Source organism: Myxocyprinus asiaticus, chromosome 16, assembly GCF_019703515.2.
Source record: "Myxocyprinus asiaticus isolate MX2 ecotype Aquarium Trade chromosome 16, UBuf_Myxa_2, whole genome shotgun sequence".
Classification (NCBI taxonomy): domain Eukaryota; kingdom Metazoa; phylum Chordata; class Actinopteri; order Cypriniformes; family Catostomidae; genus Myxocyprinus; species Myxocyprinus asiaticus.
This window is the reverse complement of record NC_059359.1, coordinates 39,532,014-39,553,674: the sequence shown is the minus strand read 5'-3', so window position 1 is coordinate 39,553,674 and position 21,661 is coordinate 39,532,014. Positions and strand designations below refer to the sequence as shown.

The window sequence follows — 21,661 nt, the reverse complement described above, 5'->3', positions numbered from 1 at the left end:
TGCTGTAATGTGGAAAAAACAAACAAACAAAAAAACAAAACATGGAAATACTTAAGTATAGATCTCTGCTGTACAATAATGGGCATTTCCCAATCTGTGGGCATTTTCAAACTGGGATGGGCATTTTTCAACTATCCAATGAAAGTAAGGAATCTCAATGTAGTAGGCAAAATGCGTAAAGTGGTTAAAAGCCCATCCCAGTTTGAAAATGCCCACTGATTGGGAAATGCCCACTTTTGATCAGGAGGCTTTATTTTATTTATGTAATCAAATGCGTCTTTCACTGTCAGGCAAAATGAGGCAGGCGATTTGAATTGTAATATGATAAACGTCATCTAATATTTCTGCGCTGCTCAGCTTGTGCCGTGCACACACGCTAGAGGGCACAACTCGATCACGCATAGCTGACTGAAGTGCTGAATTCAGACTGTGTGAGTCTTTTACAGTTTTGTAATCATGCAAGGCCATATGTAATAGTATCGCACTACTTAATCTGTGTTTCTGACATAGATAGGGCAGAAATCTAGGTCTAACGACTCGTGTTATAAGCGGGATAATCCACTGCTTCTTTGCCTCCACATCACCCATTAAAATTGTTTAACGCAAACCTAGCCATAGATCATCTCTTATATGAACAGTGGCAAGAAAAAGTAAGTGGACCCTTTGGTATTAGCTGGTTTTCTGCATTAATTGCTAATAAAATGTGATCTCATCTTCATTAAAGTCACAAGTATAGATAAAATACAATGTGCTTAAACTGACAAAAAATAAATATATATATATATATATATATATATATATATATATATATATATATATATATATATATATATATATATATATATATATATATAATCTTTCATGTCTTTAACAGTGCTGTGGAAAAAGTAAGTAAATGCTTAGGCTAAAGACAACAAAAAAATTAGAGACAGGAGTAGGCAAACCTGGCATCCAAGTAATGAAGCGTGGGTTAGAGCTACCTTTACTTATAAAAAGCACTCAAACATTTTGAGTTTGCTCAAAGAAGCATCTGCTGACGTGGAACATGCCTTGCAAAAAGAGATTTCAGAAGACCTGTGATCAAGAATTGTTGCTTTGCATAAAGCTGGAAAGGGTTACAAAGTTATCTTGAAGAGCTTATATATTCATCTGTCCACAGTTGGACAAATTTCCTATAAATGGAGATGATTTAGTACAGCCATGATGACTCAAAGGGCACACCGCAGAATGCTCAATGAGGTAAAAAAGAACCCTAGAGTGACTGACAGTTAAAGACTTGAAGGAATAATTGGAACTGGTTAACATCTCTGTTCATGATTCTACTATACGGAAAACATTAAACAGGCATGGTGTCCATTTCAGGACACCCCGAAGGAAGCTGCTGCTTTCCAACAAAAACATTGCTGCGCGTCTGAAGTTTGCCAAAGACCACTGTGACACTCCACGCTACTGAGAAAATATTTTGTGGACTGATGAAACTACGGTTGAATTGTTTGGGAAGAACACGCAACACTATGTATGGTGTAAAAAGGGTGCTGCATACCAACATCAGAACATCATCCCAACAGTAAAGTACAGTGGAGGGAGCATCATGATTTGGGGTTGCTTTGCTGCTTCGGGGCCTGGACCGCTTGCCATCATCGAGGGAAAAATTAATACCCAAGTTCATCAAGATATCCTACAGGATAATGCCAGGGTTGCTGTGTGCCAGCTAAAGCTCAGTAGAAGTTAGGTGATGCAGCAGGACAATGACCCTGAGCATTGAAGTAAATCCACTACAGAATGCTTTTGAAACAGAATTGGAACGTTTCCGGTGAGAGGACGCTGTGCACACCTAGCTGCCACTTCTCGCCGGTACTCGTGTTTGTGTTTGTTCTGCGTGTTTGAATGTTTGGACTCCCTCATTTGCTTGATCTGCACATCTTCTCTTACCTACCTTGGACTATACCCTGGATTATCTACGTACTTTATCCGCTGGATTCACCATCTGGATTTATGTGGCTCTTGCCATTAACTGTGCATCTCTCTGCCACCGGCCGCCAACCTCTGCAATTCTCTGCTGTACCTCCCCGCATAGTTGGTGAATGAGTCTTCATTTTTTTGTTTAACTGTTTTGGACAGTATTTGGGTGGTGGGCTACCTCCCGCTTCACGAATCACTGGTAAGGTCTCTGTGTTTTGCTGGTGTTGTACAAATGGCAACAGAGCGTATCGACGCCGGTGCACAGTAGCAATTACGTTGCGCAACCCTTAATGATGTCGTGCTTCCCCTGCTGTTCATTGTTGATCTAACTATGCACATCTTCAGACTCAAAACATTCGCCCCTGGCCTGCTTAGAGTAGCTGCTCTAGGCTTGTTATCAGCTGTGTCCTTGTCATTGTGCTTAGCTATTCACCGCAGCAACTGCTTCAGCTCTCGCCCCTGGCTTGATATGGCTTCATACTGCCTCTGTAAAGCACTTGGGATTACCCGACAGCTGCGCTACATCCATTGATCTCCTCGTCACTACCTCTCATCTTACTGCTATCCCCTCTATCTGGTCAAATCATATGGATACTTGTTACTCTATGCTGCCTGCTGCCCATCGTAGGAGAAATTATAGCTCCCTAACAGCTATTCCATGCGAACCGCCTCACCAACACTAATCTACGTGTCGTGACTGTTCACATCCTGCCATTGCTCTGTTTAACTGTCAGTTCCTTACAGAAAAGGCCACACTGCACCACAGTAACTGATAAAAACCTAGATATACTGCTGCTTACTGAAGCATGGCAAATTCCCACATGAACCTGCTAATTCCCCTTGGATACAACTACCTGGCTAAACCTCGCCTGACTTCCAGGGGTGGTGGTCTGGCTGCTGTCTATTGCAGCAGCTTACATACTAAAATCATAGTCTTCCATGAGATTAGTACCTTTGAATACCTGTTTTTTTTTAATTTTTTAATTTTTTATTTTTTATAAAAGTTATTGGTCCATCGCCACTGCTTGTGGTTCTTGTTTATCACCCATTAAAATCTTTGTCTAATTTCTTCAGTGATATGAATGAGCTGTTAACTTTAACTTGTGCCATGTGTTCATCTGTAATGTTACTTGGTGATTTCAACATACATGTAGATACTAATTGCGCTGCTGCGCATGAGCTCATGTCTGTGTTTGAGTGTTTCAATTTAGTTCATCACGTTGACTTCCCTACACACTCCTGTGGCCACACTCTAGACCTAGTCTGTACTGCTGGTATAAGTAATGTCTTTGTGCTCGGCTCTCAGATTGGACTGTCTGATCATTCACTTATTAAAATAAGTTGTGAAAACCCTTCTCCCCAGGTCATGTCTGAAATCCGTTATAACCTACCACAACTTAAATCTATTGATCCCGTATCCTTTTCTGCATCAGTACAACCATCATACCTTACAGATATTGACATCCTCACTAGATACAATACATCCATTTCTTATGCCCTTGATTTACTTGTCCCCTCCACTCACTCATCTCCCTGATTTACACCTGAACTTTGCACTCTGAAAGCTGCAGGACACCGCCTTGAGTGTCTCCTTAAGAAAACTGGTTGAACTGTTCACTCATCTACCTAAAATGGCCATTTGCAGACATACAGATCTGCATTAAATGCTGCACGCTCAGCATATTTTTCTTCCCTTATCAAAAATGCCTCTTCCAGACCCAAAACGCTCTTTTCCGCTGTTAACAAACTCACCAACCCACCCGTGTCTGTTTTTTCTGATTAGGCTGGGCTCTGGCAGTCATTTCTTCACTTCTTTCAAAATAAAATTAATTCACTATACAAACTTTTCCTCCTATCGTATGTACAGATGCACCACAGGATTTCCTCACTGACCTCTTGATTGGCACATTTTCTGACTTTGCCCCTACTAGCCCACCTGCAATTACTGAGATAATCAAGAAATCGAATTCTACTTCCTGTCAGTTAGACCCGGCCCCCACCACACCGCATTTTCAGTGCATATCTCCCTCCTCATCAACAGATTTCTTAGTACTGGAATTGTCCCTCTAGAACTAAAAACTGCAGCTGTCACCCCAGTTTTAAAAAAGCCTGATCTAGACCCTTCTGACCGTCCTATTTCAAATCTCCCTTTTCTGTCCAAATTGATGGAAAAAGTGGTTGCCTCTCAGCTACAATACTATCTAGCCTCACACAATCTCTTTAAATGTTTTCAATCTGGTTTCCATCCACTCCATAGCACAGAGACTGCACTCAGAGTTGTTAATGATCTTCTAATGGCCGCAGACTCTGGTGCCCTCACTATTCTTGTTCTCTTAGTTCTCAGTTCTGCATTTTACACTATCTCTCACTCTATACTCATTTGTCGTCTCTCTGCTATTGGCATTTCTGGTACTGTACTAACCTGGTTAAATTCTTTTGTCTTTGACTGTCAACACTACATCTGTATTCGTCAGTCAAAATCTACTACAGCTCCTGTTTCTCAGGGCGTCCCTCAGGATTCTCAACTTTCACTGTTATGCAACTTTCAAAACCCACTGCACCCTTACCCACGAGCTCCTTATCTGCATTTATCAATGACATCAATACCTGGATGACCAATAATTTTCCAATAATTAACTTAACTGACAAAACTTATGTACTTCTAGTTGGTTCCACAAATCTTACATCTCACCACTCTGATCAGTCTGTTGATATTGATGGTGTCCTGTTCAGGTCCTCCTCTACAGTCAGAAACCTCTGCATTATTTTTGATTCATCACTCTCCTTCCTTTCTCACATCTCTTCTCTTACAAAAACTGCTTTCTTTCTCCTCCGTAATATTGCCAGACTACGCCCCATTCTCAGTATAAAAGATGCAGAGACGCTTTCATCACTTCATGACTCGACTACTGTAAGGCCCTCTTTTCTGGTCTCCCCATTAAAACAATCAATAAACTGCAGTACATTCTGAATTCTGCAGCTCAGGTTCTCTTTTATTCCAAGAAATCATCTCACATCACCCCCATTTTAAGTAGATTGCACTGGCTACCTGTCTCTTACCGCATTCAGTATACATTACTCCTCACAACATCTAAAGGTGTACATGGTCTTTCCCTCGCTCACTCAGGTCTTCTGACTCCGGGTTACTACTCATCCCACATTATAAGCTAACATCACTCTGTGGCAGGGCTTTTAGCACTATTGCTCCAATATTATGGAACTCTATCCCACAATCCCTCCGTGACATACATGATTTCAAAACCCACCTCAAATCATATCTCTTTGCCCCATGTCATTCTGATTCTTAATTGATCTGCTCTTGTTTTTTTTTGTATATTTGTTTGCTACATGTAAAGCGACCTTGACTTAGTAGAAAGGTGCTATATAAAAGAAACATTATTATTATTATTTATTTAGTATGGCTTCAAAAAAAGAAAATCCACCTTTTGGAGTGGCCCAGTCAGAGCCCAGACCTTAACCCAATAGAGATGCTGTGGAGTGACCTCGAGAGCCATTCACACCAGACATCCTAAGAAAATGGCTGAGCTGAAGGAGTTCTGTAAGGAAGAATGGTCCAAATTCCTAAATGAAACGCTGTGCAGGTCTAATCCGCAGCTACCGGAAACACTTGGTTGAGGTTATTGCTGCCAAAGGAGGATCGACCAGTTATTAAATCCAAGGGTTCACTTTTTCCACAGCACTGTGAATGTTTAATGGAATGTGTTCAATAAAGACATGAAATATTATAATTGTTTGTGTCTTGTTAACTTAAACACATTGTTTTTGTCTATACTTGTGACTTTGATGAAGATGAGATCACATTTTATGACAAATTAATGCAGAAAACCAGCTAATTCCAAAGGATTCACATACTTTTTCTTGCCACTGTATTATATTGTGAAACATAAACTGGACATGTTCTTGACAGGTTTTATGACATTAATCTTTATTTGGGGGATTTATACAGTAACATGCAGAAACCTACTGTGACACAGTAGTTGTGAGTCTTTGAGTTCAAACAGTTTAAGAGGGTGAAATGCTACAGTAAATTAGAGGGGTGCAAGTTTCAGAATATCACCTCTGTGTCAATGAATGAAATGAGTGAGATAAGTGTATAATGTTGATATGTTGTTGTGTGAAGAGCCCTGCAGGTTCCTGTGACAGACTATTCATTTGAAGACTGTCAGTTAGCTATGGCTGAGGGTCAGATCAGGCTGCCAGTGGACACGTGTCTGCTGGAGTTTGCCAAACTTGTCCGCAGACTGGGGTGAGTCACATTACAGCGCATAATAATATGCAAACACACATATTTTTAGGGAGATGGGAGAAAAGCCTATGAAAATCAGTGTATCTTCCGTTCATTCAATTTCCGTTTTGAAATAATTAAAAAAAAAAAAGGATAACGAAAAAACTGGTGTTTTCTTTTATTTTTTCTGCAGAAGTAAAAAACAAACATACACAAATTGATTCATTTAAAAAAAAAAAAAAGTACAATTCTAGCATTTTTCAATTTTTGTTTTTGTTTCTCATTCTCCCTTCTCAAAACTGAAATTGAAGAGAAGCAAAAACAAAATTTTTTTTTTTTTTTTTTTAACATAACTTCTCATTAACACTTAAAGTCAGAGCATGTGACTATTCAGATGATAAATAATAGTATAGTAAATATGGCATTTTGTGGAAAAACTATTGTTATCATGGTGATTTTAAGGGATATAGAGTAAAGGGACTGGGGGATGGAAAGCCCTATTCGGATGGGATTAGTTTACCGGACGTCTGTATGTTATTACTGCAGATGTCTGTACTGTCGATTTGCATGGAACTTAAGTGATGTCTACAGGAGTAAGAGATGGGTATGTCTTATGCATTTAACTACTGTACAGGGTTTCCGCGGGTCTTTAAATGTACTTTTTAAAATTTAAGGCCATAAAAAGTCTTAAATATTTTAAATAAATTACAAGAAGTCTTACATTTTGTTTGCTGAGGTCTTACATTTTGGGGCGTCAATAGAGGAGACGCTTAAAACAGCAATAATCATCTCTCTCTCTCGTGCGTTTAGCAGCTGACGCTTGAGTTTAGTGTGAGCGTGCACAGGGAAGCACGTTTTTACTGAACTTACGATGTTACACATGTATAAATCTTCATAAAGCCGTTAATCAGAAATGCAAATGGCGTTATTCTGCGTCTCTGTAAGCGAGCGATGCGCTAACACTGTCGCTCCTGCTTATAATCGACAAAGCGGTCAACGATACAATTTGCAAGCGCTTCCTTATTTCACATCACCTTTGACAATAACTGTAAAGCTAACAGAACTACTCAGCTGCAGAGTTACACCTGTTATATCTCTCATCTCCTCCTCTCTTGAGCTCCATCTGACATATACAGGTATTTTCTCTGCCATTTGAATCAATTTAAATTTTTTTGTAATAATATACAAAACAATAATAATATAATTATATAAATTATAATATTAATAATATACATAATATGAAAATATATTATCTATATTTAATATTTAGTATACAATCTGTTTTCAATATACATCATAACTAATTATGCAGCACAGTTCTCTTTCATAATTTAATCCGTTAACATTTTCAGTACATATTGTCAACTTTAAACGTCCATTTTAAAGGTGACTGACGAGATATTTCACACAAAAATGAAAATTGTCATCACTTACCTTCATGCTGTTGCAAACCTGTATGACTTTCTTATTTCAGTGGATATCAAAAGGAGATATTAGGGAGTTTCAGTCACCATTCACTTTCATTGAATGAAAAACAAGATGCAGTGACAGTGAATGGTGACCAGTGATGACAGAAATGTAATTTTTAAATGAACTGCCCTTTAACTACCTGTTAAAGAATTCGGTAAAGGTATCTGCCAAGAAAAAATGTATAAATGTTATTCAGCACATGCTAGACCTTATTCACAGCAGCGCCATATAACATTTTTGACGAGAATGACAACAAATCTGTGAGGGATAGACGTACAGTCTCTTCGGTGGGCTGCACTGCAGTTTAAAGTGTTTTTGGATCATTCCGCAGACAAAACATTGGAAAAATATCTTTTCAAGGACAAAAAACTCCAGACAACATGAGTTGTGGAAAATCAGATGGGATATTGGAGCTTTTTACAGATTTATACCGTGCATGCCATTGAAGAGATAGTAAGTCTATCCTTCACAGCTTCATTTCCATTCCCATTAAAAATCAAACATAAGGTCTATAGACCAATCCTCTTGTTTACAAAAATGTCAGCGCGTGCGCAGTAAGTGGTGGCAGAATGCCCGCTGACTGCTGTGTTAGATTTGACAGATTAGCGGATTAAACGAAAGTATGATACAAAACCATAATAAATACAAATATATTCTTAGCGATACAATTACTATAATAAAATGAGTTAATAACAAACATGTAATCATGTTCACTATAAATTTATGCTGCAAAGTTGTGAGTTGAAATTATCTCAGTCCAGTCAGCTCTGTTGATGATCTTGAAGGCACAGCAGTCAACGAGAGCCCTCGGAATCATTTTTTCAACAACGCAATCTGATAAAAGTTTAATTTTTATGCGTGGTTTTTGCTACCACTTTTGTTTGACATAAGCAGTGACATTGCCAAAGCATTGGTCTATTGCGTCACGTCTTGCTGGAAAGCAAGTGACTAAAGAGAAGGGTCACAATATAGGCTACATACTTGAGGCTACGTGCATTCTTAATGAATTCATTTATAGTTTTAATGTTGTATTAACTTATTTAAAAAAAAAAGAAAACACATAAATGCACAATAAAATATAAAAAACATGTCCAGAGACATCCAAGTAGTCTCAATAAATTATTTAACGTGTTTTTAAAAAAAAATATTATTATTGCGAAAGTGGTCTTAAATTTTTCTTTTATTTGGCCTTAAAAAGTCTTAAGTCTTAAATTTCATTCCTTCGAACCTGCAGAAACCCTGACGTAACTGACCTATCAGAAAATGTATAGTAGTGCTGATTAATTATGCAGGAAATATATTAAACATGATCATATACAGTATCTAGGATTATTAGAATAAAATGTACAAACAATACATTCAATCATTAAGTCTCCTCACATTCATTCTCTCTCAGCGGAGTGGTCTTTGTCTCCTCAGGTGTGAATCACATCAATATTCATGATCATCCACGCCTCCTCGCATATGGCCTTTCTAACACTAAAAGTGTCTTACAAAAGTTAAATGACTATATTGTTTTGTATGAATGAGTGATCAGGATGGTTTTCACATCATTTTGTAGCAAAAACTCTAGGCTACAAGATCCAGTTATCAAAAGTCTTGTGAACAAATGTTTAGTATGTGTTGTATGGCCTTATTTCAGTGACTTGAAATTTTTGTTTTTTCAAAAACCATGCATGAACGTTATTTTCTCAAAAATACAAACATGTACATACATGTTGTTCACATATTATTCTAGCCCAGTTTGTGCTGAATACAGTGTTATCAGACTTTAGCCATTAATATGTTTATAAGCAACTGAAAAAAGCACAAATGTCAAGGCATGTCAAAACTTCTCCAGGGCCCAAAACACGTTAAGCTGGAATTGGAGAAAATATTTTAACTTGGAAGGAAATGAGACACAGTTGGCTTGTGTTTCTGCAACAGAGGATATTGCATTTCTGTCAGATGTTTGTGTGGACATGTTTGACTATTTAAAAGATGGCCAAACATCAGTTAAAAAACATTTTGTAATACAATTACAATTATGGCTCATTTTATCATTTTGAAAGTTTGTGAGATTTGTTTCATCCATGTGTGAAAGACCCGTTTACACCTGGTATTAAGATGTGTTTCGGGGTCTAAAACGACAATCCCCTGCAAACTGACATGCTGGTAAAACAAGATAATGAATCTGCACTGTCCAACCTGTGAACCATTTAACTTTTGTTGCTTCTCAAGTCACAAAAACAACATAGGAGGTAATCAAAAATGCATGTGACCTGTGCATTCCGGACAGCAGTGAAGCACCACCCCTCACCTGTCAGTCAACCACTATGCTAAAACAATTGTTTAAATTTGCTGGTTATAAGCAGCTTTAAAAGGAAATGTCCATCAGATCGGGAAAATTTGATAAAGCGAATACATATGCAAGCACGAAAACTTGACAGATCTTCTTCAGTGTGTTTGATATCAACATGCAGTGACACTGATGAGAAGCGCAAACATCTGAAGCTGAACTAATAGAGGGACTCCACTAAAACAACGAATGATTTTGCTCAAAATATTGCGTTTGTACTTAGATTAAACTGCATCTGGGAGAAACAGTGCTCCATTTATTTCTGTGCTTTTTTTTTATTTCCGTTCTTTTTTTCTTTTTTGACTTTTCGCAGCCCATTATCATGCAAAAACACGATGACATAGTGATTGTATGTCGTCATAAAATCAAAGACCCACCTCTCAAAATCCAAACACAAGTTGTCACAGGAGATGCATTTAAGTGACCAGGTGTAAACAGTGATGTGTCTCGCCTGACCACATGTGATCAGATCACCTGAGACTCATCTTAATACAAGGTGTAAAAGAAGTCTAAATGTATGTAAACTTTTTGTATTTGAATGTTTAATTTAAGATTAAAACGTGAGAATCCTGAGAGACGTCTACAGGAATATGGGAACAGAGCGCATAAACTCCAAGGAGAAAGACTGAGTCTGGAGGACTTTGCTCAGTTCCTGGACCTGCCAGTGTCAGACGTGCTCAGAGATATGTTTTCTCTCTTTGACGAAGTAAATCTGTGTTTCTTCTATTCACACATATATTTGGGTTGTAAATCCCAAAGTATACTTCGGTCAGATGTGAACGCTAGTCGTCTGCATGAGATGCAAGATGCAAATTTCGTCAACAGCAGAGTGCAACCTGATTTTTCTTACCGTGCATACTCTAAATGCACAGAATGTGCATGCGCCTGAAATTATTTTCAAAATTTAGTGGGTCCAGAAGCTGGCAACACTCACAATTGAGCTGTTGCTGTCATGAAGAAGCTCTAGATGTAATCGCCAGTAAATATCAGGAGACAAATGTAAAAACAACAACAGGAGGTCTGGAGATATCAGCATTTGTATGACTCGAGTCTGAAGGGATATGAAGACATATTTATGGGTTTAAACTCTTGAAGATAAATCTCCAATCTCTCATAGCAGTCGTAGAGCACATGCGCCAACCGCCTGTGTATGAGTGCACAGTCAAATTGAATGCAGACTCTAAGCATTCGCTTCAAAACCGGAGTATACTTTGGCTTAATACGTTACCAAATCCAGATGACTGTGTCATTATTTTAGGATTTACAACCTACTTTGTGTCTCTGAGTTGCATTAGTGAGGTCCATCATCTTTCTGGTTTTCTCCATTTTTCATACAGGAGTTGTTGCTCAGGCTCAGTGAAATGAAATGTCTCACTCTTTTCTCTCTCTGAGCAGAGTGAAGATGGGTCAATGGATATCCGAGAATTTGTGATCGCCTTCTCTGTTGTGTGCAGGCCCGCAAAAACACTGGAAACCATGAAGTTGGCTTTTAAGGTGTGTGTCAGAAAACGAGCGGAAAACCGTCTACAGAAATCACTGGACTACATTATTTTTCACAAGTTAAAAAGTAATAGATTAGGCAGGTTTAAGATGTTATATTAAAATAATTTTAATTGTGTTCATGATGCTCAACCTTGTTCTCATGGAGAATCATGTGGAGTTTTATTGGTTTGAGATGTTTATTTTTTGAAAATGTGTTTGTTTCAGATGTTTGAGGCAGAAGAAGATGGTGCGATCACAGAGAATGAGTTTATGTGTATCTTGAAGACTGCACTGGGGGTTGGAGAACTCGTAGTCAGTCGTCTGTTCAGAGCCATTGATGAAGAGGACACTGGCAAACTCAATTTTGGTAAGTATGTCGGGCTTTACTGGTTGTTTAGATCAGTGTTACTATCAGAAATAATTAATAATTATTTATTATAATTATTAATTATTTATTAATAATTAATAATTATTTCTGTAGTTATTAATCAATATTTTAATTAATTAATTGGATCTAATTCATTAAAACCTCATATGTGACTCCAGTAAATGTAGTGTGCTACGTTTAGGAGCAAGTTTGGTTATTAGCAATAATTAATAATTATCAAAGATAATTATTAATTATTAAAATCAATAGAACATTGATGAGAATCAATGTTAGCTTTTTTAATCCTTTAAATCAACAGTTATCAAAGATAATCGTTAATTGTTAACATCGATGAAACATTAATTAAAATTAACACTAGCTTGTTGATCATTCAAATTCAATCAAAGATAATTATCAATTATCAAAAATCAATAGAATATTAATAAGGATTAACACTGACGGGGCACCACCCTAGAATTAGGGACTAATAACCAAATAGTGTAACAGTCTCAATATTAGATTGTTTTCTTAGGAAAATCGGCATCCGAAGAATATCGATTTTCGGGAAAAAAACAAAGAATGAAGGTTTGAATCCGAGCACTGACATCCCGTCAGCATGACACAGGCGTATGCAAAACAAACCAAAACACTTCTCTTTGTAATATAAACAAAAGTTTATTTATGCAGTAATATCAATTAATAATTAATACAATGCAGTCAATAAACTTCCGACTTACAACTAAAGACTAAATAGTGATATGATTAGATATGGAAATAAAAATAATCCTATAACACATAAGGTGTGTGTGTGACTGTGTGTGTGTGTGTGTGTGTGTGTGTGTGTGTCAGTGTGGTTAGTGAGAGAGAGAGAGAGAGAGATTATCAAGTGACAGCCCGAAAGCTGATTTCGCAATAGCTGGAGAGAAAACAGCTGTGTTCATCACTCAGAGACGCGGTTTTACGAGCGGGGCTCGTAAAAGTCCTGCGTTATTTGACTCTAATGGATGAACTCAGTTGCTGTCTCACCCGCGATGGCGAAAATGCACAACAATCCAATTTGGTTGGACCACAATACAGCAAAACAAATTCGTGATAATTAATACCCTGAGTATTAATAATGAGCAGACATGGCGGTCCGCAGACTGTACAAGCAAAAACCTTGAAACACAAGAATAACACACTATAATATTCTATCTCTGCCCAGACGTAACCTCTTACTTGAATCGCATGAGGACACAGGTAGAATGTGTTTTCCTCCGTCCTTTAACCTTGACCCGGTTCCTTGAGGCTCGGGTGATGACGGGAGGCCGTTTCCTCACGCTGTCGGCGGGCGGTAAGGCTGTTGATTCTCGGCGGGCTGGCGGAGAACTCAGAAATGTCGACTTGATTGAAGATGGAAGAGAAATCTTTAATCTCTTCACTTCTGTAGGCCAACGGATGAAGATGCGAATTGCTCGGCGGTCTCCTTCGGATCCGTTAGAGTGTTTGGTTGAACCCAGAGTAATCTCAACTCGTCCAGCGAGATGGAGATTGTGTGGCTACAGTTTCAAGTCGGACATTACTTCCTTAAGCCACGATGTTGCACCGGAGAGCAGCAAAAAGCTACGTCCGTATTCGGTGAACTAAGTCGCTGGAAGCAACTCTGGAAACATTTCAGAATTATTTGAAGTCCTGATGATGTCATGTTTGAGGGACGTTCTGTGGTGTGCCTCATCCAATAGGAGTTGAGAGCTCGATCCTTTAGAGGGCAAGGCTTCATGGATCTGTAGTCTGTTTTGGACTCCCTTTGTTTGATTTTGGCGTGATTTTTATCAGTAAAATTTACGACTTAGAAGGTGGGGGCTTGAGTTATGTTTTTATGACTGTTAGGCCTGCCTTTGTCTTCTATCTGAACACATGAGGCCCAACAAGTATAAGGATTCTTCTTTTCATTTATATTAGGGCTGGGTAAAAATATAGATTTTTCGATGCATCGCAATCTTTGTTTGAATGATCTCGATATTGATTCTTCAATCCCAAGATCGATGGAGAAGATTAGTGGAGAATTTATCAGCACAGAGGTCCTTTCCCTGTGTGTTGAGAGTAAAAGTTTGGTTTAACTCGTTCTGTGTGTCCAAAGAACAGATCCACAGATCCATATGTCATTGAATAATGTCTCTTTTTAATCCAGTATTTTTTACAGTTAGTTTTTGATAAAAACAACAAAAAAAGAAACATTTAATTCTTATCATACATGGATGCGCTAAAGTAATAAAGTCTTCCCTTGTTAAATGTGCTTACTGGCTGATCTACAAAGTGGTTGGCACTTTGAAAATGGACCAATACTTGGACATCTTGCAGAACACAATGTTGCCGAGTATGGAGGATCTGTTTGGAGATCGAACGTGTATTTTCCAACATGATAGCAATCCCAAGCACACCATGCGCAACAAAGGCATTCCTTGCTGCCCAGCGTTTTGAAGTCCTCAAGTGGCCTCCTCAGTCCCCTGACCTTAATCCCATTGAAAAACTTTGGGAAATTCTAAACCTGAATTGTGATAAGTCATGCAGGTCTTCCAATGAAGCTCAGCTTTGGGAAGAATTTAAGGAGGCTTGGCAAACAATTATGCACAACACATGCGCAAAGCTTATTGAGTCAATGCCCAGGAGAATGGATGCTGTAATCAAAAACAAGGGAGGACCAACAAAATATTAAAAACTGATAGCATTGTAGTCAATGTATGCTTTTTTTCCTGTGAGCGTTTTGTTTTTCTATGCATTTTTTGCATATTAGAATAAAACCCATATTCCATGATACACTGTAGTTTGCCTTTGTTGCCAAATAATTTTGTCAATGAAATACCTTAACCAACTTTTAGTGTTTTCTTCTTCCCAATATACTCCTCATATTTTGATGGTTTAATCGAACCTGTATGGTCATTAAAAGCAAATAATGTGCAAATATCCCCTCCGGACATCACTTTTGGCCACTACTGTGTGTGTGTGTGTGTGTGTGTGTGTGTGTGTGTGTGTGTGTGTGTGTGTGTGTGTGTGTGTGTGTGTGTGTGTGTGTGTGTGTGTGTGTGTGTGTGTGTGTGTGTGTGTGTGTGTGTGTGTGTGTGTGTGTGTGTGTGTGTGTGTGTGTGTGTGTGTGTGTGTGTGTGTGTGTGTGTGTGTGTGTGTGTGTGTGTGTGGGTGTGTGTGTGTGTGTGTATATATATATATATACATATACACTGATGAGCCAAAACATGGCTAATATGCTAAGATCCCTGAAGGTGTCCTGTGGTATCTGGCACCAAGACATTAGCAGCAGATCCTTCAAGTCCTGTAAGGTGCGAGGTGGAGCTGCTGTGGATCAGACTTGTTGGTCCAGCACATCCCACAGATGCTCAATCGGATTGATGTCTGGGGAATTTGGAGTCCAGGGCAACACCTTGAACTCTTCATCATGTTCCTCAAATCATTCCCAAACAATGTGTTCAGTGTGGCAGGGTGCATTATTCTGCTGAAAGAGGCCACAGCCATCAGGGAATACCATTGCCATGAAGGGGTGTACCTGGTCTGTAATGATGTTTAGGTAGGTGGCACGTGTCAAATTGACATCCACATGAATGGCCGGACCCAGGGTTTCCCAGCAGAACATTGCCCAGAACATCACACTGCCTCCTTTTGCTTGGATAATTCCTAATGTTCTCTGTCATTTGACAAATAAAAAACAAGAATTGTGTTGAGGTTAAAACCTTTTAACCATCCTTGTGGTATATAGGTATATATGCCTTCAGTTGTTATATGTGGTCGGCTACTATTACCCTGCACGGTGGTCAAAATGCCTACAAAATAACATTTAATTTCCTAAAAATATAAACATGAATTTTTCTACAAGTAACAAGGGATAGTCCCCTCACCCCAGGTTATAATGGTTGCTATGCCCCTGGCTCATTAGTAAATTATTTAAAGTGTAGATTTTTGCAATATCATATCAAATGTGCAAACACAAATGGAATTGCGTAAGTTTATAAAATGATCAGGGAAATTAAAATAAAAATGATGAATAAAAATAGACAGTAATGGACATTTTACATATAAAAAAAAAAAAAAGTGCAAAGACATAAAATGAATTAGATTTTGAAAGGTTAACATTACTTAAAATATCAGTGGGACTTCAATTAAATAATTCAGGTCATAGAGGTTCAGCTGGTTTGGGAACCTATAACCTGATCTATAAAATGATAATCAACTATTAATTAGTTTTGTCATACTTAAGCTGAAGTTTGTGAAATATGTGAGGTGGTTTCATATTGTAAAGTTTTGTTTCATGATCTGACTGTTATTTTTTCTCTGACGCCACCTTGTGGCAGAGAGCTTTAGGAACTTTGCCGAACAACATCCAGACTTTGCTGTGGAGTACCTCTACTCAGACCATGCAGGATTCGGGGGCAGTTCCTCTTCTCACACCTCCAATCCCATGGCCAACGGTTTCTGTGCTGATTTCACCCCAAGCGATCACCACCACGCTCCTCAAAAGAAACTCGACTGAGTCCCTTCCTTGACGTTCAGTCCCTCGCCAGAGAAACAAAGGAAGGCAGTCAGAGTCACAACATTGCAAAGTTTGCTTCCTGGTATCCATAACATTTTGTGATTATTTTATGCCTGCTGGGTTTCTCCTCCACCTTTCAGCTTGTTTTGTTTTTTTTAAGGGGCAAATTAAAGGGATTTTTCTTAATTTTGTAAAACGTAAATACTTGAAGGCCAAGCACTTATTTCGTTTCTCATTGGGTGATTTATTTGTGTGATACTGACTGCATGTTCTTTTTTTTTTTCTTTTTTTTATGGGGTGAAAATTAGGCAAGCAAACAAAATATCCCATTCAGGAATGAATTGAGAAGTTTTATTTCTTTTAACTTGCACTCTGTTACTCTCACTGCCCAAATTTTCCACCCCGTAATGAGTGTAGATGCCTTTATGAAATAAGTAAGTAAGTATTGCATGGGCTCAGTGCTTGATAACAGTATTTCTCCGTATTTGGCGAAAAGATCATTTAGCACTAGTGAAAAATATCTGTACAAGAGTGTCAGATTTGAGGTGCAAAATGGTCCAATGAAGTGCTGGTCTGAATCCAAATGAGCCAGTTCAGTTATTTTATTATGTCTCCTTATTCTTTCATTTTTTGTCCATTAGCTCAGGGGTGCGGGAAAAGTGGCTAATGGTGTTTTTTGTTGTCCTTTTTTTTTTTTTTTTACTTTTTTTTTTTTTTTTTTATGTGAACTGGATTATTTTGGCAATAGGTGAGTCATCTTTTTGTACAGTCAATTACACATTCTTACATTCCCAATGTACAACAACCAATATATGACACAATCACTAGTCATCCCAGGTAGATTTAATTTTGTAATTTTGTTTTTACTTTTAGGTACTGAAATAAACTGCTAAAGTTGCTAAAATCTTGAATTTATATGGACCAAATACATGATAACGACTGTGTTGTAGTTAGTTTTGTGAATCAGGAATTCAAATTTTATTTTATTTTTTTCACCTAAAACAGAATAAACTAAATTAATAGAACGTTTACCTTTTTGATAAATACCATTTACCTGTATTTTTCTATTTTTCACTCATAAAGGCAATTAAAAAAAATCAAGCAGAACAATTTGGCTTTGAAATCTCAACTTTGTGCATAAATTTACTTCTTAACGAGCCCAGTTTCAGATATTTTTGAAAATAATTCCCAATTTCTTCCTACATTTTACATCAAGAAAATGTTTCCTTTTTTTTTTGAGCTTTGCTTTCTTCACACGATCAAATGTCCAAGTCAAATTTGTTTTGTTTTTGAACTAAAGGATGAACTTTTGAACGAAAAAAAAAAAAAAGTCTAAAGGATAATGTTTTGTATTTTAAAAATTTTAACAATAGGTTTTCATGTTCTACTTGCAAAAAAAGCTTAATGACTGATGATGAGGGAATACATAAACCTTTTCATTTGATTTTTGAAAACATTATGGCATGAATTGTTTTGGGTTTTTCTTTTTGACTATTTAATGTGGCCGAAGTGAAGCTATATTTCTAATACTGTTATTTTCTTACATTTGATTTACCACAAAGATTGCAGAAATTGCCAGAGTTTATTTTGCTATAAGATACTGTTAGATACTGACTTGTTTTGTATGGTCGATTAGCTATTGAGATGATATAGGTTTGCTTTCTTGATGAATACCATAAATAGACTATCAGTTTTTTATTTGAACTTTTGAAATCATCTTGCATTCCATTGTAAAGCATCAGATGTGGAAACTCTTTAATGTCACTGTGTTTACTGGTCTGTCCACAGCTGTATAGTTACATGAATCCAAGGCCCATATATGCGCTATTAAACACCTGTGACTAAATTTACAGGTCTAGGATCAGTGCCATCTATAAGAGTTCTGTTTATAAGTATATGAATAGCCTGATCCTAGATCTCCACTTATAATCTGAGAGATCTGATGCAAACCTGAAATCATGAAATCAGTTCACTTCACTAACCGTTCGGTTCTCGACTAAAATCAAGTCACGTTCTCAGTAAAGCAATATTTTATCAATGTCACCACCTCTGACTTTTTAAAAATAGATGATTTCTGATATGTATTTTGAATATTCCAAATGCGGGGCATTTTGTGAATTTTGATATACATAAAGGAATTTTTTTTTGAGTTTCACTGCCATGAAAGATCTGTGATCTAAAGTGTTATTTTCAAATTATAACAATGACTGAAATGATAAACTAGTATCTTTAGATCCTCGATCTTTTTAAATTTGTTGTGCTGTTTTCCTTGAATGACTATGCTGAATGACTATAATTACTGTTACAATCTTTTTTGTTTTGTTCTTTATATTTATGAAATAATTCCAATTTCATAATTATTGTTGGCCTTGAATTTCAATGTAGTTTTTCTTTTTGAAAAAAAAAATGTAGTTTTGCAAAGAAGAGAATGTATCGACAATCCATCACAATTGAGAGTAAAAACTGTATCATACTGAAGTAACATATACTCTGCTATCTGCGACACTATATCACGCCGCTCAAACAGCAAGTTGGGAGCAAAGACGCTTTGAACCTGATGTACAGTACGGTCTCTGTACACATGACGGTTCGAGTCATCAACTCGCCACAATGTTTTTCAATCCAGTTGTCTTGGTTCACACTACCCCACCTGTTTTCAAAGTTTAATGTATATTTACTTGTGCTGGCACTTTAGATTTTTAAACTTTCTTTTTGTTACTTCTTGGAAAAATGTGATGCCGTATGCTGGTGTGCATGTGATCGGCTAAGATGTTAAAGTGGTTTGTAATGCCATCATTATGGCTTTGTATCTATAAGTACCCATACAGACCACAGGGAGACTGTATCTGATTGAGCAGAAGGGAATCGCGGGTTTGTTCAGGGCTCTATTTTTCTTGGGACCAGTAGGAATTGCGGTTCTTACACATTTAATGGACACCCAAAAATGTAAACTCTGTTGTCATGGACTCACACGTTACAAACATGACTATTCATTGGATCATAAAAGGAGTTATTTATACATTATATCCACTTTCATTGTATGGCAAAGAGTCACACCCGTGTGTGTGTGTGTGTGTGTATGTGTATATATATATATATAAATAATCATCCACACAAGAATTTGAATTTTTTTTTTAGTGAACTATCCCTTTGAACTACATCTTTTTGCAGAGGATAAGCTCAGTGCAGTTGAGAAAAGCATTCTTTTTTTTATGGTTATTTCATTTGTTGCGAGATTGATTGATTTGACTTTGCTTCTGCTCAGATTCTTTGCTGAGCAAGTGCTAATTGAGTCTTGAGTATACAGATAATTATCACAAAACCTGACAAGATCATGTTATGTTTCAGCTGAATGGTCACATTCACTTAAAAGAGAGAAAATTAAGACCAAGTTTTTATGTGTATTTATTTTTTCATGAGAATGACATGACAAATTCTTGTTAAAATAATTAAGACAATATCGGATTCTCATTACTGTTATGTGAAAAAATAAAAAGATTTATATTGTATTATACATTTAAAAAAATACTTTTTAAAAATGTAAAATAGTTATATATATAATTTGTTGTATTGCTTTTCATTTATATGGAATTTGAATAAAATATGTTACAAAATTGCAGAATTGAGAATCTAGTCAGAATTCAAGCAACCCATTGCAAACATTGATGGTGGTAATATATATATATATATATATATATACACACACACACACACCAATCAGCAAACAATTAAAACCACCTGCCTAATATTGTGTAGGTCCCCCTTGTGCTGCCAAAACTGTGCCAACCTGCATTTCAGAATAGCATTCTGAGATGATATTCTTCTCAGCACAGTTGTACAGAGCGGTTATCTGAGTTACCGTAGACTTTGTCAGTTCGAACCAGCCTGGCCATTCTCTGTTGACCTCGCTCATCAACATGGCATTTCCATCTGCAGAACTGCCGCTCACTGGATGTTTTTTTTTTTTGTTTGTTTGTTTGTTTGTTTGTTTTTTTGGCACCATTATGAGTAAATTCTAGAGACCGTTGTGTGTGAAAATCCCAGGAGATCAGTAGTTACAGAAATACTCAGACCAGCCCGTCTGGCACCAACAATCATGCCACGGTCAAAATCACTGAGATCACATTTTTTTTTCCCCATTCTGGTGGTTGATGTGAACATTAACTGAAGCTCCTGACCAGTATCTGCATTATTTTATGCACTGCACTGCTGCCACATGATTGGCCGATTAGATAATCGCATGGATGATTGTTGGTGCCAGACGGGCTGGTTTGAGAATTTCTATAACTGCTGATCTTTGGCACGAGGGGGACCTACACAATATTAGGTAGGTGGTTTTAATTGTTGGCTGATCAGTTTGTGTGTGTTTGTGTGTGTGTGTATATATATATATATATATATATGAGAGAGAGAGAGATCTCATGATTTTAAAGGAAAATGTGACCTGCACATGTTTTGTGATATTTACACATTGGCATATTTAAAAATTATAAATTAAACGAGCAGAAATGTTTGATAAATGGAGACCTGAGCAAACCCTAGTCAGCCTATTTGCAGTTTGAAAAAAAAAGGACCCAGCTCTCGCTCGGGCGTGTAACCCCTTTTTTTTTTTTTTTTTCAGCGTAGTTTATTTAAAATACCTCACAGGAAGACCTGTTTTACTCTGTGTTTTCAAACTGTAAAATCATATTTATTTCTCTTCCTTCTGCCTCTGATGGTGTGTTCTACACAGAGCTAAAGAAGAGAGACTAAATTTGTCTTTTTAAGTAATGCGTCTTTCTGATGGCTCGTCACCCGTCTGGCTTGTCTAGGTGTTTAGGTTTGTTTTCTATTTTTTGCCCTAAATGTTATTTTGTAATGTATCAAAAGAGTCATTTTTACAAGATACCTGGGCTTGTCTGTTTTGAATGCTAAGAAATGACTTGTCATTCTGACTCTGTAATAAAAAAGGGACACTTGACGACACTCTTTTGGATCTGGTTGTGTTTTCAACTCTTTGTCTCCCCCTAGAAGTTTAAACATGGTATTTTCATCTATAAAATAACAGCATTAATGATGAGAGCATTTCAACAGAGCAGGGATGGGATTGGGATCAAATAGTATTAATTAAGATGATCATAAACATCTTCACATTAGATAAGGCTGAACCTGTGAATATTTCTCACTCAACTCTGCAATCTAAGATTTTAGATCCTTTAAGTAATCAAAGTTTATTTAGTAGCATTTGATCATAAATCTGTTGTCATCTTTAGTAGATAATTGGACCCTTTAACAGAC

The 21,661-nt window shown here is 37.2% G+C and overlaps 1 protein-coding gene across 1 annotated transcript in view; it reads left to right on the top strand.

Moving 5' to 3' along the window:
* Positions 1–21,349, top strand: part of LOC127454389 (lysophosphatidylcholine acyltransferase 1-like) — an 81,757-nt gene extending 60,408 nt beyond the window's left edge. Inside the window, exons 10-14 of the mRNA XM_051721569.1 lie at positions 6,104–6,229; positions 10,569–10,722; positions 11,412–11,510; positions 11,724–11,865; positions 16,206–21,349. Of these exons, the coding sequence (XP_051577529.1) occupies positions 6,104–6,229; positions 10,569–10,722; positions 11,412–11,510; positions 11,724–11,865; positions 16,206–16,384 (700 nt within the window). The 3' untranslated portion in view covers positions 16,385–21,349. The remainder of the gene's footprint in view (positions 1–6,103; positions 6,230–10,568; positions 10,723–11,411; positions 11,511–11,723; positions 11,866–16,205) is intronic.
* Positions 21,350–21,661: the final 312 nt, after the last annotated feature.